The following is a 20,725-nucleotide window of genomic DNA, read 5'->3' on the forward strand; positions in this document are numbered from 1 at the left end:
TTTTAGTCTTCTACACCTTCAAACCATTCTTTTAAATCCTAAAATTGTCAACTCTTTTTAACTTCCACTAACTCCTTATAACTTCTTTTTGTTTTATAAAAAAAAGGTTGTATTTAATTTCTTCAACTAAAATATATTTTTATAAATGTAAATTATTTTTAAATTTTTTTATTTAATTATGCACGTTCATTGGAGTGTGCCACACACACTAGTACATATAATAATATGGACACATTTAGTTCGATAACTACATAATGAACAAATTTAACCTTATAGTTAAATACGAAAACACATTTAATCCTCAATTTTTTTTTATATTATACATTTAGCCTTGAGTTGGACGCCGACTGAAGATCTTGGCCGAAAAAAAATAGCACATGTTTTTCATAATGGAATTCCCTATTCTTCAGGAGTAGGGAAATCCCCTATGAATAAGGATATCTTTTATGGATAAGGAGCGCAGTCCTAAATCCTTGGAAGGTGGTTGAGGAGATGACTTCCCACAACCTGAATCTTGAGATCCTAAGGTTGCTATGCTTTACCCTCCAATTGGAGGTGCCATGTGTCTCCTGTAAGAAAGTTGAAGCCACACTCACCACGCGGATCAACTTTTCTTATGGTTATTTGAACTAAGCTATTTGAGCCCCTCTTTGGATTAGTCAACTTTTTAGGGGTAGCATAATGAATTTTTAGATATTTTTAGTATCAATATTTTTCCTATTATTTATATTCAAATATTTTTCGTTCAAACTTTATAGAACTGTAGATAATAAAAGAGTGGCGTTGAAAGTTTAAGAGAATGTTGTCTTCATCATATTTTCTTCCCAAGTGACGTCAATTATCAGTTTTTCTTAAATATTGCATGATGAAATGGTTGAATTGAATATAATATTACAAAATTTTATTTTTAGTCCTTAACTATAGGAGTATTACAGTTTTAGTTTTTTTTTTTTTTGGAAAAACATATTTAATCCTTCAAATAATAATGAGAGCGACACATTTTGCCCCTAATTATATAGCAACAAACTTACACAAGTAGTTAATATTAAAACCATATTTAAATTTTTAATATTTTAAGATAACACATTTAATTTAAATTGGCAGAAAATACATATATATATTTTAAATATAAAAGTAATGATTAAGATCTAACATAATTGGTCATTTCATCACCGAACTAAAATATATCCTTAAATCCTAAAATCCTTTCCTTTTTTCCAAACCCTAATTTCCTCCTCCTAACTTTTAAAGATGGCCTAATATTTTCGAAACAACAGTAAAACTCATTAAATATGCACTTAGAAATACATTAATAGGTGAATTGGGATCTGTCTTTTTCTCAGCCCCAAACACTATTCTGAAGGCCTTTAAGGTCGTTAAACCCGAATCAAAATTATTAAGGTATGTAATATATTTAGGGTGTATTTGCAAAAACTTCTACTTTTAAACAAGTATATTTTGTAAAAAAGACTGAAAATTGTAACAAAAGTACGAGTGAATATTGTTTGTAAAAAAGCTTATAAAAACTAAATAGGGTAGTGTTTGGGCTAAAACACACTTAATTTAATAAAAACCTTTTTGTACATACATTAAAAAAAATATATACTATTTTTGCTTAATATTTACACTTATCTTTTGTAATAATTATTTCTTCAAAAAAATAATGAATTTTATTTCAATTAGTATATATGATATTTAATTTTTTTCAAATATTTTCACTTATATAATTAAGATATGGAATACTAATTGAAATGTTTAATTAAAAAATGCTCTAATTAAGTAATATAATTGTTTATTCATACACAATAACTAAACTTGCTCAATTGCCAAAATATGAAATTATAAATTATTTAAAAATTCGATGAGCAATTTCAAAAATAAATTAAAAAAATAAAATCGAATTAAAATTATTATAATGAGGGTGAAATAATTTTAAAACAAGTTGAATTATTTAAAAAACCAAAGCAATTTAGCTAAAAAGGGTTATTGGTAGCAATTTAGCAGTAAAAATTGGCATATCACACGCCTCAAAAATATTTTTCTAAGGCGTCAAAAACACTCCCTTAGTCATGTAACTATGTAGTCCTACAATTAGATGTATAAAAACATCTACTCTTCTTGCTGGAATAATGCACATGCTATTCAGGCATGATTTCACGAGAATTGTCAATCGCCAGCAAGGTTCCAGACTAAAATTAAATATACATGCAATTGCTGGCCTAAAATTATTAATGCTATAGCTCCAGGAAATGATTATGTTAAGAACTTAATAGTTGAGGACTAAAAATAGAAAAAAAGGGAGAAGTGTAACATCCCTATACTTATAGGACCAAAAATAAAATTTTGCTTAAAAGCTTACATCTCACAGTTTCAGGCTCAACCTCAGGTCATCCATCTGGTACCTGATTAAGACCATAAAAGAACTCCATATCGCCCCAAATATGAGCCTTTGTGGAGAGAAGGAAATCAACCACAGAACAGAAACACAGCACTGAAATGGGCTGGTCATACGTTAATTTTCCAGACTTCCTCAGCTAGAAAGAGTTTTTTTTAACAAGAATAGAATCAAATAAAGGGGTTTAAGTAAGAGATCGACAAACCAGAAATAGGGAAGCATGATGAACAACCAGCAGCTATAATTTGTGAAACAAGGTAACTCTATTTTGATCACGGTTCCTCAAAATCTAGAACTTTTGCATGATTCATTTTCCTCTTATCGGGTCATCAATCAGGACACGGGCTGGAATAAGAGTTGCGTTCAAACTCGTACAGGCAAGGTAATGCTTTCTCTAACTGATGAGTTGTGAACATTTTCTCGAGAGAGGATCACTAAAGATAGCTAATCTGAACACAACAGACCTCAACCGAACCCTATCCTCGTAAATTGGAGAAGACTTTCCAAGATCGACACGATAAACCTAATCAACACAAGCAAAGCATTAATTATTTCTATCCACAAAACGAACACATCCTCTCCCCTCCAGGTATATGTAATTCTAACAGCTAATCAATACTGCACCATAAACATTGCTGGACTGTCAGGACATCTGTGCTTCCATAAAACGGGCACTTCTTTCAAAAGATTAACATGATAAAGCCTAGTTACCTATCAAAATAGAGAAGCAATTTCATTCTTGTTTCCATGAAAGAATCAAGATTCTTCATAATTCCCTAATCACAAATGCTTGAAGTTGGGAAATAGAACTTAGAGACCACCTTGAACGAATGAAATTAGCACACAGATATAAGTATCTACCAACCAAAGGATTATTTATACAGAAAAGAATCTGAATCATCCTTCATTATAACATCAAACAGCTAATCATCCCCCCCAATTACATAAAAACACAATCCAGAAAGTAGAACACAAAAGTTTAGCCGAAAAATCAGAATCAAATTGTAACCTCAAATATATTCACCAGCTGCCGAGAACATTAAAGAATTAAAAGAAAAAGTCTTCCCATCAAAGAAGACCAAACAATACAAATACCCCAAGCAAGATTAGCCAAATTATGTGAACCAACAAAAGAGCCTGGCCAGCAGGGCCCGACCCGCCATTGCCCACTTCACAAAACCCGAATTTTTTGACGCGCGTCCCCGCGCAATGAGCCTCGGCGCAGCCACACCAGTAGGTTACACCATCCACCCCGCAAACCGGGTCGGGACGGAAACATTTCACGGGGCATGTGCTCGGCCCGGTATTCAACGGGCAGAGCCCATTTTCTTGTTGATCGGAAGGCAGTTCGAGGAAATTAGGGTCGGATCGGACAGCCGGTGGGAGAAGGGTGCTGAAGAGAACGGTAAGGATGAAAATTGAGGACAGCTTGCCGGAGAACAAGCACATTTCAGCAACCTTCAAGATGATGAACCTGAAAGTCGCCTCTAGGGATTTCTTACCTCAACAATTCAAAATCTTTTCCCCAAATGAGGAATGAATGAGTTTGTGGGTTTGGGAAAATTGGACGTGAGGCGACAGATTCAGAGTTCTAGGGCTTTTTCTTCGTGGAAATTGCTTTGGGGTTTTTGGAAAAGAAGGGAATTTCACGCTTTGGAGGATGCGTTCTAGAAATTCTCTCGACTCATTCCTTTCTTGTTTATAATAATATATTTTATATTATATTTATAAATAAATATATAAAATAAAAATGATTAATTATTGTACACTTAAAGAATATTAATTACCTTTATTTTATGCACATAATTATGTTAAAAAATATTATGATATATAATTATGTAAATAAATATTTAAATTAAGCAGAATAAAAAAATATTTATTTATTGGATTGAATATAAAAACTGTCATAATTATAGTGTCTAAAAATTGTAAATACTAATTTATTGGGTAAAAACTTATTTGGAATAATTATATTTGCATTCCTTCGCTCATTTATTTATATTTTTTAAAAAATTACACAAACACCTTTAATTTTTAAAAAATTACACATACACCTCTTAAAATATCAAAATTATCGTACAAATTACAACTGTTTTTGACTACAATAGATAATTTCTATAATTTTGTAAAATACAGGATGATTAGGTACAAATGTAGCTATTCCTATTTAATTTTAAACAGAGCACAATTTTCCTTAAATTTTTTTATCATGCATATTTAATTGAATAATTGTTTTTTTAAAGAAATTATCAATTTTAACAGTTATTTATTTAATTCATTTTTCTATTGTATATAATTGAAAAATAATAAAAATTTTAAATTATATACCTAACTGTGAATGTGTTTTGATAATTAAGTATGTATAGTTAATTCTATTGTAACAGCATGTGTTGGTTAAATTTAATTTATTTAATATTATTGATTAAAATATAATTATTATAATTCAATAAAAATAATTATAATTAATTTATTTTAATTAATAATAGTAGATCGTCTTTATTTTAAAAAAAAAATTGTATAGTTGAACTAGTTATTTATGTGTTATGGTTAGTATTAGGTGGGTGATGTTGTGATAGGTGATCAACCAGCTTTACACACTGTCTTTTGCTGGCCACCAACCTGGTAGCTTAAAATAGAGGCACACACTCTTAATAATTTCCAATTATATATATATATATATATACTAAATATATAAAAATTCCCTGTAAATTATGTGATGATAAATAATGCCTTTTTTTCATTTATATCCCATGTTTTTTAATTGAGAAAATTAAATTAAAACATGCAGATAAACTACAAAAGTATAAAATATTGGGTCTAATTTGGGTCGACGATTGCAAAATTAATGAGGAGATCATTTATTTAGAAAAGTCTGGACTACATATTCATAATTGTAGAAATTGCAGGTAAATTCCAAAACATACCATATTCTTAAAGTTAATAAAGGAATTATTTAAAAGACGCAATTAGTAATTAATAAAAATAATTTCAATGAAGCTGAAAGTTAGAATTTGATATGTTTTATCGAAATATGATTTTGATGGAATTTAATTTAAAAAGTGATTATTAAAAAACGGGTCAAATTGCATTGACACTTGAAATACAGGTTTTACCTCTGTCGACACTTCATTTATAAATAAAACTTGAACGTTGACATACGGTCCCCCAATTACATATGTTTAAAACTATATTTAGATCAAATATATGTACTCAATTATCAATCTATATTCTGCGAAATCCTATAAATATTAGAATTTTTTTTCTTAAAATAAATAGAATATGATAACCAAATAATCTAATGTTGTGTTTGAATTAATGTAATTGGAGTTAAGAATTTCAAATATATAGCAGTAAAATCCACCACGTTTGTTTGGATAAATCCATGTTTCACGAGTTGAAATCTTGCCCTATGTTTGGTTTCATGTCTTTAACGTGGTCTACCTGGAGCCCGAATCCAGAGTTTAGCGGACTTCCTATGAAGCCCACACATTAAATACCCAACAGTCCAATAATAATAGTCGTGAAAATATAGCTGGCAAGATTATATCTAACTTACACAAATATTCTATATTTTTCGTAAATTTGCAATACACTCTCAGGAGGAGTGTTAAAGTAACTAACTCGGGTAAAATTTTGCCCCTAAATAAGAGGTGTACTTGTAATTTTTATAAAGTGCATGGAGTGTTCGTATAATTAGATATAACTTCAAAAGATATCTACTTAATTTACCCTAAAAATGTTTTCAAGAATTAAATGATAATTGCGTATGTATTGCGAACATCGACGTCCAAAATCTACAGTGGAATGTATACGTATTTGGAAGTAAATGGAGCAAATAGTTAAGAGTCATTGAGAGAGCCTGTTTCAACATTCAAATGTCGTATTTTCATACGTTTGATGTATTCCTATTTGTGGTAATGATAGAAACCTGTACAGTAGCCACGGTCAAATCAATGTCTTCCAACGGTCATAACGACCTTACAAACAAGGCCTCCCACTTTCCAAAGAATATGACAACTGAAAATAAGCTGTACCAATGATTGAAGAAAGGATCAGCAGTCAGCACAAACAAACAGGCGTGCATGTTTTCAATATCACCATCATCATCTCCCCACCTCTATATAACCCTTATTCTTCTTTCTCAATTTCAGAAAACACAAGAAAAAAACAAAAAAAAAGGGGGGGAGTATATGTTTTAGGCGAAAACCGGAGCGAACATTTCTTGTATCGTCCAATCTCGCTGCTCGCTAGGCTTGATCATCCCAGGACTGTGCGAGGTAATCATGGGAGGCTGCGCGAGCAAACCCAAAGACTTGGATACCAAAAGGGCTCCGGCCCCCGTTGAAGCACCTGCAGGTGCTCCGGCTGCAGAGGCACCGGCTGCTGCCGCTGACAAGTCTGAGGCAGAAACCGTGGTGCAAGTAAGCAAGAAATCTCTAACACACTTGTGATGGTTTTGAGAAATGCATGCGTTTTGAGGTTTTCAGTGTTGTTTCAGGAGAAGAAAGATGGAGGTGAGGCTAAGGAAGGACTGTTGGTAGATGTATCTGCACCAGCCCCCGAGGCCCCCAAGAACGAGGAAGTGATGAAAATGGAAGCGAAACCCGTAGCTGAGGAAGCTATTCCAGTTGCTGTTCCTGTTGAGACCAAGCCAGTAGAAGTGAAGGCTGAGGCTGTGGAGGCCAAGGAACCACAAAAGGAGGAGAAAAAAGAGGTGAACGAGCCACCAAAGGAGGCAGCGGGAACGGTTGCCACCACCTAGAAACCAGCAGCACGAATGAAAGCTAAACGCATCAGTAGTTAAAGTAAAATAATGTGTTAGGTTTAGTTTTTATTGCATTCGTCATTGTTAGGCATCATATGGAGTGCTTTTATATGTTTATTTGTACGTTGCGGCCCAAGGGACTAAATTCTGTACAATAGACGAATGATCATCGCTTTGTACTAATTATTGAAAACATTTCTTTAAGATTAATGGTTGCTACCGTCAACTGTTTTTCTGCGCAAGTGCTATACATTTTTGGTAAAAGAGAGGCATACCTGAGAGTCATATAGAACAAATTCCACTAAGATCAGAGACCGCTCTATTTCCATGAGCAGTTCTTCCCGTTATTCTGCTCCATTAAAAGTCCTGAAGCTAAGGTAACAGAAAGCAAAATTATGCAAGAGATCTCAACTTATCAACATAAATGAAGGAAATTCTGGCAAACATTTCTGACCAACTTTAGCTGGATGCTGACCACTTCAGGTCAAAGCAACAGAAGGTCAGCTTCCTCGACGAAGCTAGTTCGTCTTAAGTATATTGTCAGCCTTTATTCTATACGGTGCCAAAGCCAAGTTACCTGCACGATGTTGAGTACAGTGGAAAAAGATAGTTGATGCTTACATGGATCAAATTGCATAATATATCACATTGGATCAAATTGCATAATATATCACATAGACCTTCTTGAACTTTAGATATATATATATATATATGTTTACACGTATATATATTTCTTATCTCCTAAGAGATTCTCTTGCGCCTACCTCCAAACGAAGTCATGATAAAAGTACAATATATCAAAAGAGCAGCAGCAAGGGCGATTGGAATGTGAAAGTGGCTTGTTTAACTTTCTATAGATGGCTCTACTAGATGTCATTCTCCCATGCCGGCCATTTGTTCAGTAGCTTCTTGAACTTATCCATGTTGCCACGAGGTGAACAAGACATAGACAGTTGCTGTGTTAGCATGAGACGGTTCTTAGATCATATCAGAAACTCATTATGTTATATTTTTAAACATTGTCTGTCGCGTTTCAAGCAGCTCAGCTTCACAAAGTGTGAAGCTATCAAGGCTTTTAAGTTGTAAAGATCGTTGTTCTAGGTACTGAACACAAGAGAAGTGGATTCTTGGGAATGCAGATGATACAAGAGAAAGCAGTAACATGTGAATCATAAAAGTTGCTCATTTGAAAACAAAGTCGATAAACATTTGATCGCAATGTTTCACATGGAACATTTCAATCGAGTGGTACATAGCATCTATTCATAAACTATGATTCATGAGTAAACTACATTTACAGCTTCACAAATATGCAACTTTCTTCAAATTATTTTCACACGAAGAGTACAAGCTAACTCGAAAAACACACAAAAGTGTTTTCAGTGGATGCCAGGAATCACCCCGCCCTCTTTAGATTTTCCTTCTACTTCGTCATCATCTTTGACAGCCCGTAAGATCAGCAGAACCAATAAAGGAAAACTTACTGTCATAAGCGCCCAGTTTGTTATCAATTCGCTCAAGAGCGACACTTTTTGCGTGTCGAGTTGCCAAGCAATTGCAGCACCTGCACTCTGCACTCCCTTATAGAATCCGCTGTACCTAAAACATACAGATTCAACAATTATGAACCAATTTCAAGAACGACATATTTTAGAGCTTATAGTTGGTATAAACAATAACCTCACTGGACTACCTGCTTAGTATCTCAGAGTCATCAGCTAATGCTCCAATGACCCAATACACCATACTTTGAAACATCGCATCGAGCAATCCATAACTGAAGTATAACACAAAGGGTCCTGCAAAATCAGAACCATCCTTAAAATCCAGCCTCCTTGACGGCAAATCATCACGTGTGTAACTTAGCTGGTTCGCCAGCCCTCCTCCCCAAATAGCAGTCCCAAAAATGGCCACAACCCCAACACCAAGCAATCCCCTAACCCTCCTACTCTTAAAACTGAAATCCATGATATAACCAATAACCACAGAACCAATCATCTGTGCAGCCCAATAGAATATATTGTTTAATCCTCTTGTCCTAACGTTGAAAAGCAAGCCATTAACATTATTAAACTGGTAACTATAGAAAAAGTTGCTGCCCCAAGAAGCAGGCACCATCAGCAACATCCTCCAATCACGAAACAACTTGAGAATCTCTCTGGCTTCGACCCTCATACTAGAGTACTTAATTTTCGTGCACCGGGAGCCGTCATCGCGCACGACGCGACTCGGGTGCAAAATTGAGAGTGAAAGAAGAGTTCCAATAGACATAAAGACCATGAAACCAATGTATGTGCCATCATTGACAGAAACTGCATCAGTCCTATGGAAATTCAGTACAAAAGGAATCAAACCACCAATAACACCACCCATGTTAAAGATACTCCAAAACAAGGAAATGTAGACACCCTTTCTATCATGTGGTGGATAAGATGTCATAATCGCTCCCTGAGACGCCCACAAGAGGCCGGCGCCGATTCCGAGGAACGCGCCGGCGACGATGGCGAACGCCTGGTGGTGGTAATGGTTGTAGTACAGAAACGAGCCGGCATAGAGTACATAAGTCGAACATCCGGTGACCAGGGTCAGCTGCGGGCCGAGGATGTTGTAGATTCCTCCGCCGAGAATACCAAACACCGAGAAGGTGGTGTAGAGGGCGGTGTTAGCATTGTTGGCGGCGGTGGGGTCGACCTGGCCGCCGCCCCCCATGCCGGAGAGAGCGTTAAACATTCCGGGGCAGCAGAAGCAGACCAACCCGATCAAAGCAACCTGAACCAAGGGCGAATTGTAGCGGAGAAAGGGTGTTTTCCCCGCAATTTCCGGCGACCCTTTTCCGGTTTCTTCATCAAGTTCTAAACCCATTTGGGATTTGGATTGGAAGAGGGGAATTATTGAGCAACGGAGAGATTCAGGCAGAGAATGTTGAGTGGGAAGAGATGTGCGGGTTGAAGAGGAATTTAAAAGTAGAGGAGAGGGACTGCAGAGTTCGGATTGACGTAAGAAACTGCGCATCTAATGACAACTGGATGAGTTGGGAGAGTCTCCCATTGGGGATTCCATTGAATCTTAATCTTGTAATAGAACTATCAAACAAGCACAAAACTACAAAAACATGATTGTGGTTTCTATGTGACAATCTTGAATATTCATTCTCCCCACTTTGATGTTGGTTTCTTTTTTTTACCATTTGTGTTTTAATTGATCAAGATTACTTTTAGAATAAAACCTTCAACCATTTGATTAATTAATTTAGTTGATGATTCTTTCAGCAAATTATTCATAACTTCTAGTTATTAACAACTATAATAATCAATATATCAATTATCAACGATTAAGTCAGTAAATCACCAATAGTAGCCGAAATTAAGGTCTCGTAACCATAAATTATTGGTCAAACCCCTCAATACATGAGCATTGTTTTACTTTGTCAGTAATTATTGATTTACAAGAGTTGATTGGAAAAATTCTACTTTTTGTTTCACACAATTGAATGTGTTGTACTTTTAGTATCATAGTTTATGAATAGCATATTTGGTCGAAATTCACAATGCAATTATAATTAAATTACACGAAAAAAGAAAATAACAACGATGAGCTTTATATTAGATGATGTTGTTGCATGTATTAATTGTGTGATATAAGAAAATAACAAAAGACGTCTCGTTTTCTCAGCATAATAAGAGTGAAGAATTCTTGTTACAAATGCCAGCCTGAAAAGGCGTCTTTCATGGAAAGTGAAAGATCCTTTGTTAGTATTAGCAGCTTACCGGGAAACCTAAAACAAAAAAACACAGACCCACCCGCATGAATCGTTAAAAGCAAGTTACAAAGAGAAATTGAAAGGTAATGCTGTCTGTCACTTACCTGGTCGTTCCATTAAATGCAATAACACAGTAGACTTGTTTATGATTTTTTCTGTGGCTCTATTTTGTTAAAGAATTTAGGTTTCGATATTTTCATTATTATGTTTAATATATTCAATTATTTATTTATTAACTTAGTTTTGCTGTATGTTTAGTTAATTGAATATAAATAAATATGTACAATTTATCAAGTGGGACGGATTAGAGTAACCAACTATAGTTGACAAATTAATATACATTAATCGAAATATTCTAAAAACATATTTTTACACAAAATATCTATGCATTCAGGTTTTGAGTAAATTATATCAAATTTTATTAAAATTTGTTGTTTAAAAAATTACAAATACATTATAAAATTAATATTTGTCTAACAAGTATTCCATCATAACAACCTATCATAAAAAATATTTGATATACAATTGCTTAATTTTCAAAAGAATATTTACAAAATTTTCAAATAATGAGAGAGTATTTATAGTCATGACGAATTTTAATAGAATCCATCATAATTACCGTTAAATTTTATATCAATGGTATTATATTAGTGCACAGTTACAATCAACTACTGTAGTTATTTATTTTATTTATATTATTAACAAAAATGTAAAACTATACACACACATATTGATCCGAGTGGCGGTAATTATTTCGCCAGATATGCCTGGCCGGCTGTCGGACAGTTGATTCACATTGACTATGAAGAATTTTTGTGCTTGACCTTTATTAGGCGTAATAAAAGCATCTGGGCCGCCGGCAGAGAATCTAGACCAGAACTCAGCCCACCACGCCCAGCCTTACAACACCCGGACAACAAAACAAAACTGACAAAGCCAACTTTTGTCCCAGTCTGTTCCATGACCATACATGTAACTGTTGCTCTTCACAAAGAAAATAGAAGAACCATATAATAATAACTGTTCTCACAGACAAATTGCAATTAAAATGAAAAGCTTCAGATCCCATCTGAAAAGATGCAACTAAAATGAATGTCTACAACTGTCCAAATATAAGAAAATAAAAGTTACCTTTGTGTCTATGCACATTCATCCAGGTGTGTAACAACAATGTTTTTGCAGCAGTATTGAAGTTAGTTTTTTTTTGCGTAAATTTCTACTGCCTCTGTCTCTTAACCTCAAAGAGTTCATGAGCTTTGACAAATCCAATACAGGAAACAATGTGGTGAAAGAATTGGTTACTTTCTACCTTGGAGCAGTTAATTCTTGTAATCTCTACGAAACAGACAGTTCGGCAATAAAACTTCCTGGTAATAAGAAACGGAGAACGACCTTTTCTGCAATGGGCATGGGATTGCCTGTAATCCTTATTATCAATGCTCATCCTTCCTTTGGCTTTGCAGTGAGAAAACGGGTTCTCCAAGTTGAGAATGATCTCGATCAGCGGTTTGGGAGCTGTCCTCGTCAGATGCTGAAGAAGAATCATTTTTAATGTGGTCCTTCAATCCAGCTTGGGGGATCTCAAGAAGCCGATCACCAGAATCTTTGCCAATCAAGTTCTTGTATATTGCTAAGGCTTCAGCCATCATATTGGCAGGATTGGAAGCACTTGATGGGAGCAACACCGTTGTTCCCTAAGGAATGGAACAAATGAAAAGCACGGAAAGAATAAGTTTTATTGGAATTTATTGTCTCACAACAATGATTATAACATGGCACTGAGCTTGATCTGTGCATTACCTCTTTTGCAATCTTGCTGAAGGCATGAATATACTGCTCAGCAACTCTTAAACTAGCAGCCTGCAAATCAAACAAATCATGATCATCAATACGTATCGAATATAGCTATATAATGAATAGATTCCTGGAATCCAAAGTGATATGTATCATCTAAAATAAGCAGTAGTCTCCCTCATTTTCCCATACTTACCACTGATGATCAAATGTAGGTGAGGGTAACAAAGTCAATACTTTGCTTTTCTTTCCTTGTAATTCGTGGGAGTATAAATTGGGAGGATGGTATATTAGAACGTAGAAATAGAAGAAATTTGACGAAAGATGCTTAATAGCCACTTAAGTGCTACAAGAAGGGTTTTTCAGATGTCTGGTTACATAGGTCAATAAAAGAGTTGAAGCTCACCTCCACACCCCCATTTTCTTTGAGGGACTGCGATACAAGAGCAATTCCTTCTGCAGTTGCTTGTGCTCTAGCAAGAATAGCTTCTGCTTCTCCTATTATAGCAAAAATTCCAACAGAAAAGACTTTATAAATAGTTGATGTCTAAAAAAAAGAACTGGAAGTAAAAGGACATCTATAATTCCCATAGCCATCTAATAACATTCTCCAGACGCTAGTCAGAATGATTGCCACATTTACTGACAACAGGACCACTATTAGATGAACATTACTGCCCATGTTTGATGTTTTAATTGAAAGGTTAAAAACCATTTCCTCGTTTGAGGCTGCTAACAATGATCTGGAACTTCTAACAGTTAAGAAAGCTCTACATAGCCAATTGCAAACATGATAACCAACCTTGAGCTCTGTTAACCTGGTCTAGCTTGGCAGCCTCTGATGCAAGGATTACTGCATTCTTTTTCCCATCTGCAATATTAATATTTGCCTGCCTTTCTCCTGCATAAGAGTAGCACATTGATTTGATGAATGAAAAGAATAATACATTGTACTGGAATTCGTCAAATACACATCACAAAATCAGGCAACAATAAGCATTATACTTATTCTAACCAGCCTTAGGGGGGATATTAATTTCACTTTTTCATCACATAAACTGAAAATCATTAATTTATTCTCAGTAGATACAACTATAAGGCATTTCCTTAAATGGCAGGGCATGATTACAAGAAAATAAATATCTTATTGTTGTACTGCCAACCCTCATTAGCTAAGTTTTCTGTGAAGTGCTTGGAATTGCCTCTGAATATCACGTCATGATATTTTTAGAACCTAACAGCTATGAAAACGTGATGTAAGTATAATGTGCCAGAAAAAGGTTGCCTAATGTTGCACTGAACATTGTCGTCATCCTATAAGTTTCATATGCATTCTTCAAATCAAAATGCTTTAGGCTGAAACCAATTTTATCTGTGGTGGCAGATATACCTTTCTATCACAGCGCCAAATGCAAACTAACCATTCCAAAGAGCGGGAAATCAAACCCAGTACCTTCAGATTCTAAAACTTGAGCTCTTCTTTTGCGCTCTGCTTCAGCTTGCATCTCCATTGCTGCCCTCACCCCACGTGGAGGAGATATATCCCCTGAATTTGGTAAAGGGAGTACCACATGTCAATAAGATGCGCAAAATAAGAAATGAGAAAATTTTCTTTAAAATACAATACACCCACTTATTTCATAACGAAGGCATTTCAAGCCCCAATCTTTTGCAGCTTCATTGATGGCAATCTGCACCAAATGCATATCTAAAGCAGTCAAAACAAAGTATGTTGAAAGGTCAGAGGCTAGCTGAAGAACAAGTGATTCAAAAGTTTCTGGGCAAAACAACACACATCACAGATAACTTAATTATAAACAATTGGCTACTGTTTCAAAAACAACTCAGTTAGAGCCACCATTTGGAACACAAAATTGGAATCCTCTGCTTCTTAGGTCTCCATTTAGATACTAAGCAATCAGAACATTAGATTCTCATGCTCAACTGAGAGAAACTCTAGCACAAAAGACAGGCAAATGCTGATCATATGAATTATAACTACCTCTAACATTTACACACACTCTTTATTATTCTGTAGCATGACCTTTGGCAAATAGCACAGATATCAAGGACCTGCATAGAGATTTCACCTTTTTGGCACATTTTTTGTCAGCAGGACAGCTTTATTTTTTTAAAAACTTAAAGACAGACATAGAATCCTTTCCTTAGGGAGTTCTGGATACATAAATTTTATATGTCCTTTAATTTCTTAGTTTACACAAACAAACTTTAGCTTTTGCAAGAAGAAGCATGCCAACACGATTGTCTAGCTGAGTACAATAGAGCAAGATTCGAGTTTAGAAAAGCAACGGGAAAAACTGTGTAAGCAATAACCACAAACATTCTAGTTAACCAAGCATCAAATACTCACCACTATATTTTCATTGAGCGTGTCCCTTTCCTCAAAAGTCTTGTCTAAGGTGATCTTACCAAGCTCACTTCGCATGGTTGTTTGTGCAAGCTGGATTACAGCATACAGCGGATTCTCGACTCCATAAGACGCCAACTTCGGGTCTACTATCTTCAAACCACAAGAAAATCAATATCGAAGTCAATTTTAGAAGTTCATTGATGGCAAAATTCATTTAGATGTCAATGCACACCAGAGAACTGAATGTGAAAGTTAAAATGCATGCCTTAACATAGAGGACTCCATCAATTTGAATGCTGACATTATCCTTGGTAATAGCAGACTGGTCAGGAATGGGAATAGCCTCTTCTTTTAGGGAATGCACGTAAGCAATTCTATCAACAAGCGGAATTAATACATGTATCCCAGGAGTCAATGTCTTCACATACTTTCCAAATCGCTCAATAACATACGCCTTCTTCTCAGGCACAATCCGAATTCCCCAATTTGTTGGCGGTGGAATCTCATACCTTCACCCAAAAATCACATCATTACATGCCATTTGTTAATTATTAAAAGCAAAACGTTCTGCAAGATAAATTACTCTTATAGAAATTTTGTTATGACTCATATAAATTTCAGTTTACCAATGCACTTCCTTGATGTCACCTCATACTTATTTTTACGTCATATTGCGCTGCTACAAATACTTTTATTTTTTAGCTCACTTCTGGTAAATTACTGATTCAAAGAAACAGGCAAAGAAATTCAAAGAAATTGTTCAAAGCGGGTTAAAACAAGCAACATCGTAACCTCAGAGCAGAATGTGACAACGTCATAAGTTATTCCAATTACCCATTCACGGATCAACAACAAGAAAAAAATAATAATAAAAATAAGCCAAAGACAATCATAAACCAATCATCGCAGCAAAACAAGCAAACACACAAAAGCATACTTACAAACAGAAACCCAAAAATGAATTCCTAAAATGTCATCTATAGCACCTGGAGCTAGGGTCCCGGGAGTAGCGGATGTGCCGGACAGCGGCGGAGAACGGGCGAGGGAGCTGACGTGGAGCAACGTGGGCCGACGATCGATTAAGCAGAGGCGGAGGAGCCGTGGAGATTGCGCGGCAGCTGATCGCAGATCGAGCAGCAACCAAATTTCTAGTGTTCCGGAGCTTGTCGAGAGAACTCAACTTCAAGAAATTCATTTCTCTGATATTCCACCAAAATATTTTGGGGGGAAATCCAATCTTTTCTAGAAATCGAATAAGCCCTAGTAAAACCCAAGAGCTCAACGTCTTAGTCGCTTGTTCCCCAAAGGGATACCTCAACAATACATAAATTGGATTTTTATTGTAAAAACTTGTTTTCATTATGTACTCCATTTTATTAATATAATTAATTGTATTATATTATTTAAAATGGAAATCATCCAATATTTTTATCTCTCTTTTATATGTCATATATAAGGTAGACAAATCAATTTTGATCTAATTTGCCACTTACACTTAATTCTATAAATATAATAGTTAATTACATTAACTTGTATTAATTATTATTTCTCATCGTTAATTTCTTATATTTTTTGGTCCATCATTTATGTTAAATTCTTAATTACTTTTTTTTTATAAGTTACTTTTTATTTTAAAATCTTTACAATTTCTTTCAAAATTTACATTAATTAGTTTTTATAATTTAAGTAATTTTATATAAAAATCTTTCATGCTTTTAAAACTAGATTTTGTCCTATATCAATTAATAAATATCCTATAATATTTTTATTTATCTTCTTGAGAAGTTCTTTTTTATTCAAAAATATAATTATTTTCTTTCTATTCTTTGAGTTATTTTTTTCCACTGGTGAACAGCGAAACAGGAGAAAACAAAACCAATGGCGCACACAAACAATTGATTATATAATTGTATAACTTGTTCTGCTTAAGACTCACCATAGGAGACTATTAATTGCTCCCGGAGAATCATGACAATATTCACCAACTGATAATGCCAGATTTCGAGAGGCCAAATTTCGGGAGGTAATAATAAACCATACACCATGTGCTCCTCACATAATCAAAACTTTTGAGCTAGAGAGATATGAAATGTCTTAAATTTGTCATCAAATATCCGAAATAAAATTATCCAAAATATGAAAAAACAATATAAACGTCAAAACTTAGGTTGGGAACAACATCAAATTCGCCAGAAAGAGATCCTATAATAGCACAATGATGGCATCTCATACTACTGTAACACAATCAAGGAAGCTTGAATATATCTACTAAGCTGTTGCAGATTGGGCGGCAAGCCTCTTCCTGGCCTCCTCAATGATGGACAACTTGATACCTTTGCCCTTTGGAAGAGACACCCACGGCTTTGTACCCTTTCCAATTGTGAAAACATTGCCTAACCGAGTAGCAAACTCATGGCCAGTAGCATCCTGGATGTGAATAGTCTCAAAACTTCCCTTATGCTTCTCACGGTTCTTGATCACCCCAACACGTCCCCTGTTTCTACCACCAGTCACCATCACTACATTCCCAACATCAAATTTGATGAAATCAACAATTTTGTTGCTCTCCAGGTCAAGTTTGATAGTGTCATTTGCCTTGATGAGTGGGTCTGGATAGCGGATGGTCCTTCCATCATAGGTATTGAGGTACGGAATACCTTTCTTGCCAAACTGAACTGAACGGACTTTGCACAGCTTAAACTGCAAAGCAATAAGAAAACGTCAATAGTCGGCATGATAGAACTGATAACATCTATCTACTCAGTGTATTAAGATTATTTAAATTATCCCCAAAAGTATGTAAATTCATTTCTCAAGTGAAAATGATGACTAAAACTAGGTCAATCACGCTCAATTGCTCCACAAACATTAACCCAATAAATTCTGGGTTGCAAATATCTTTGGGAAAAAAAGGGACATTGACAAGCAGCTCTGTTACAAGCATATATCCCAAGGCATAAACTTGAAAATACCCAATAAAATAGGAAATGAGTAAAGGAAAACGGACCTTAGCTTCCTCATCCCGGATAGAGTGCAGCCTGAAACGGCCCTTGGTATCATACAGAAGACGGAAATTCTCATTGGTCTTTGGAATAGAAACAACATCTAGCAAAAGAAGAGGGGCATTTGTTAGGAAAAAGAAGTTGATAAATCGAACAACCATCATTATAGCATCCAGCTAACAAAACATATTGATAGTGGGTTTAAATAGAACAATGACTTGTATGTATATAAACAGAATAAGACTCTACAGACTACACAAGGACTTCTAATATATTAACAATAGAAACTTTCTCCAAATTAGGTCCTAGCAAGTAGAGGTTACTAAACAAGGTTACGACCCAACAAATTATGTACTAACAAAAACACCACTTAAAATAAGATAATCACCAAAGTATATAGAAGCAGAGTGATTAGAGCCTACCCATGAAACCAGCAGGATATGTCTTATCAGTCCTGACCTTCCCATCAACAAGGACATGGCGTTGCATCAAAATTGCAATGACCTCACGGTAAGTCAAGGCATACTTAAGCCTATTTCGTAGAATCAGAATCAAAGGCAAGCACTCCCTGGATTTGTGGGGTCCAGATGATGGTTTGGGGGCCTGCATTTGGATAAATGTAGGGGTTGTTGAGTAACAGGCAATATCACAAAAACACTAGTGAACAGAGGAACTTTATTACAGGACATGGCCAACTGCTAAGTGTCAATGTCCATTAAAGAACCTAGAAATGAGATAAAGAGTAAAACCCAAATGAGGACAATTACTTACAAAAGCACCCCCAAGTTTGTCCAACATCCAGTGCTTGGGGGCATTGAGCCTCTTAAGGTGTTTCTTCAAACCTCTAGCCTGTAGTTCAACAAAGTACCAGAAAACGAACATTAGTTAACATAAGATATCTTTCAGAAGAAATATTCACATAAAATTCAGATGACAACAATGTAGACAATACCCTTTTATTTTTCATAAAATTATTGAAAACATTGTTATTCTTGGTACTGTAGCGTGAAAGGTGCCTTAATTTGCGGCCTCACATCTCCATTGCAGATTCTATAGGACTAAATCTTAAAGTGTTCTAAGAACAATCAAAAACTATATCAACATACAGAGAAAAATAATAGAAATTTCAGACAAACAAACAATATATCGCAAAAACTTGTGTTTTCAAACAATTAATGAAAATATTATTATTATTGTTACGTAGCATAAAAGGTGCCTAAATTTGCTACTGACCACCTCCACTCCAGATCGCTACAGGAACAAAGCTTAAAGCGTGCCAAAAACATTCAATAACTACATCAACAGACAATGGGAAATAATATCGCAGTTCACAAGGCTAAAAACCGCTCTTCTTACGAAATATAAAACAGTTCACTCATCCCATCTACGCCTTCTCCACTTTTCGCAGAAAATCCAAAGCCTCGATAAAAACAAAAATCATCACTAAAATCAACTACATTCACCTAAAAATTTCAGAAATTACAACATAATCAGGAATGTTAATTCTTCCAAAACGCGAGAGATTAACATAGAAATCAATCAACAATACTAGCATGGTGTGGTTAGAACTGACCATCTTAGTGGTGGATGTGAGAATAGACGGCGGTGGCTCCCTCTCTCTCCCTCACTCTCTCTCACTCGTACGTTGGAGCTGCGGACAGAATGCAAAACCCTAGCTCCAAGATTATATATGTAGTTTGGGAAACTCTCATATTAGGTCAAGGAGCCTGATATAGGCTTGGGCCATCCCATCCCCACTTTGGGCTTGCCCGGTTCCTGGCCCAGCACATATTATGGAACCCAATCCACATTCTCAATTACCTTACTTTAAATTCAAAATGTTATCATTTTTCTCCAAAATATTTAATCTAATGCTCCCTATATTGGTAAAATTAACAAAAATATAACCCATCGTGACAACACACATTGACATCAATTTGAGAGGCTTTTATTGGGATGATTTGGTTTGTTTTTTTAAAAAATTAGTTGTTGTTGCACGTGGTTCTCAAAACAAAAAAATAAAATTATATTGTGAGATAAAGAGGAGAAAAATATAGAAATATACAAATGTAGTGAGGTGATGAAAAAGAAAGAAATATCTAAAATAAAAAAATATAAAAATTATAATTGTGGGTTTATTAAAAATATAAAAATTTATAAGAAAAAATAAATATAGAGAATATGAGAGAGAAAAAATTAATTGTACTATGGTTTATTAAAATTATGAAAGTTTGTGAGGACAAAAAATATGGAGAATATGAGTGAGAGAAATCGAGCAATGGGTTGAGAGCAAAAAATTATATAAAATTACTATCACGGACAATTTCTTTTTGAAAGAATAAAATAAATGAAATGATAAAATAAGACAATAAAAAATTGGTACGATAAATGAATTTTCTTTTATAATAGTATAAATGTCGCATTTGGAAGTGAACTAATGATTGTATCATCTAAAAAGTAAACTTAAATGATATTAAATGTAATTTTTTAAATCACATGAATTTTACGTATAATCACACGAAATCTCAAGTGAACGGACTTTAATTATTTATTAGTTTTTTTTTCAATTTTCATTTAAAATATTTTGCCATAAAATTCGAGTATAATTTTAATTTTGAGCTGATATTTAATTTATATT

The 20,725-nt window shown here is 34.8% G+C and overlaps 5 protein-coding genes across 5 annotated transcripts; 1 reads left to right on the forward strand and 4 right to left on the reverse strand.

Moving 5' to 3' along the window:
• Nucleotides 1–3,217: 3,217 nt before the first annotated feature.
• Nucleotides 3,218–4,085, reverse strand: LOC148787573 (uncharacterized). Its single transcript, XM_088882456.1, has one exon. The coding sequence runs from the start codon at nucleotides 3,842–3,844 to the stop codon at nucleotides 3,464–3,466; it is 381 nt and encodes a 126-aa protein (XP_088738582.1). The 5' UTR covers nucleotides 3,845–4,085; the 3' UTR covers nucleotides 3,218–3,463.
• Nucleotides 4,086–6,678: 2,593 nt separating this feature from the next.
• On the forward strand, nucleotides 6,679–7,164 carry LOC105166801 (uncharacterized). The gene is made up of 2 exons (XM_088882337.1): nucleotides 6,679–6,816; nucleotides 6,894–7,164. Exons 1-2 carry the CDS (start codon nucleotides 6,679–6,681, stop codon nucleotides 7,155–7,157), a joined length of 402 nt encoding a protein of 133 aa, XP_088738463.1. The 3' UTR covers nucleotides 7,158–7,164.
• Nucleotides 7,165–8,318: 1,154 nt separating this feature from the next.
• LOC105166800 (UNC93-like protein 1) lies at nucleotides 8,319–10,287 on the reverse strand. Its single transcript, XM_011086286.3, has 2 exons — nucleotides 8,854–10,287; nucleotides 8,319–8,759 (listed from the first exon to the last, which is right to left on the reverse strand). The coding sequence occupies exons 1-2, from the start codon at nucleotides 10,170–10,172 to the stop codon at nucleotides 8,540–8,542; spliced, it is 1,539 nt and encodes a 512-aa protein (XP_011084588.1). The 5' UTR covers nucleotides 10,173–10,287; the 3' UTR covers nucleotides 8,319–8,539.
• A 1,676-nt stretch (nucleotides 10,288–11,963) lies between these two features.
• Nucleotides 11,964–16,419, reverse strand: LOC105166799 (uncharacterized). Its single transcript, XM_011086285.3, has 9 exons — nucleotides 16,072–16,419; nucleotides 15,351–15,594; nucleotides 15,086–15,235; nucleotides 14,348–14,405; nucleotides 14,168–14,260; nucleotides 13,517–13,615; nucleotides 13,121–13,212; nucleotides 12,721–12,780; nucleotides 11,964–12,614 (listed from the first exon to the last, which is right to left on the reverse strand). Exons 1-9 carry the CDS (start codon nucleotides 16,278–16,280, stop codon nucleotides 12,354–12,356), a joined length of 1,266 nt encoding a protein of 421 aa, XP_011084587.1. The 5' UTR covers nucleotides 16,281–16,419; the 3' UTR covers nucleotides 11,964–12,353.
• Nucleotides 16,420–17,168: 749 nt separating this feature from the next.
• LOC105166798 (small ribosomal subunit protein eS4) lies at nucleotides 17,169–19,807 on the reverse strand. The gene is made up of 5 exons (XM_011086284.3): nucleotides 19,661–19,807; nucleotides 18,859–18,936; nucleotides 18,510–18,690; nucleotides 18,093–18,190; nucleotides 17,169–17,785 (listed from the first exon to the last, which is right to left on the reverse strand). The coding sequence occupies exons 1-5, from the start codon at nucleotides 19,661–19,663 to the stop codon at nucleotides 17,354–17,356; spliced, it is 792 nt and encodes a 263-aa protein (XP_011084586.1). The 5' UTR covers nucleotides 19,664–19,807; the 3' UTR covers nucleotides 17,169–17,353.
• Nucleotides 19,808–20,725: the final 918 nt, after the last annotated feature.

The sequence above is a fragment of the Sesamum indicum genome, linkage group LG7 (genome assembly GCF_026168435.1).
Source record: "Sesamum indicum cultivar Baizhima isolate 11 linkage group LG7, ASM2616843v1, whole genome shotgun sequence".
NCBI classification, from domain to species: domain Eukaryota; kingdom Viridiplantae; phylum Streptophyta; class Magnoliopsida; order Lamiales; family Pedaliaceae; genus Sesamum; species Sesamum indicum.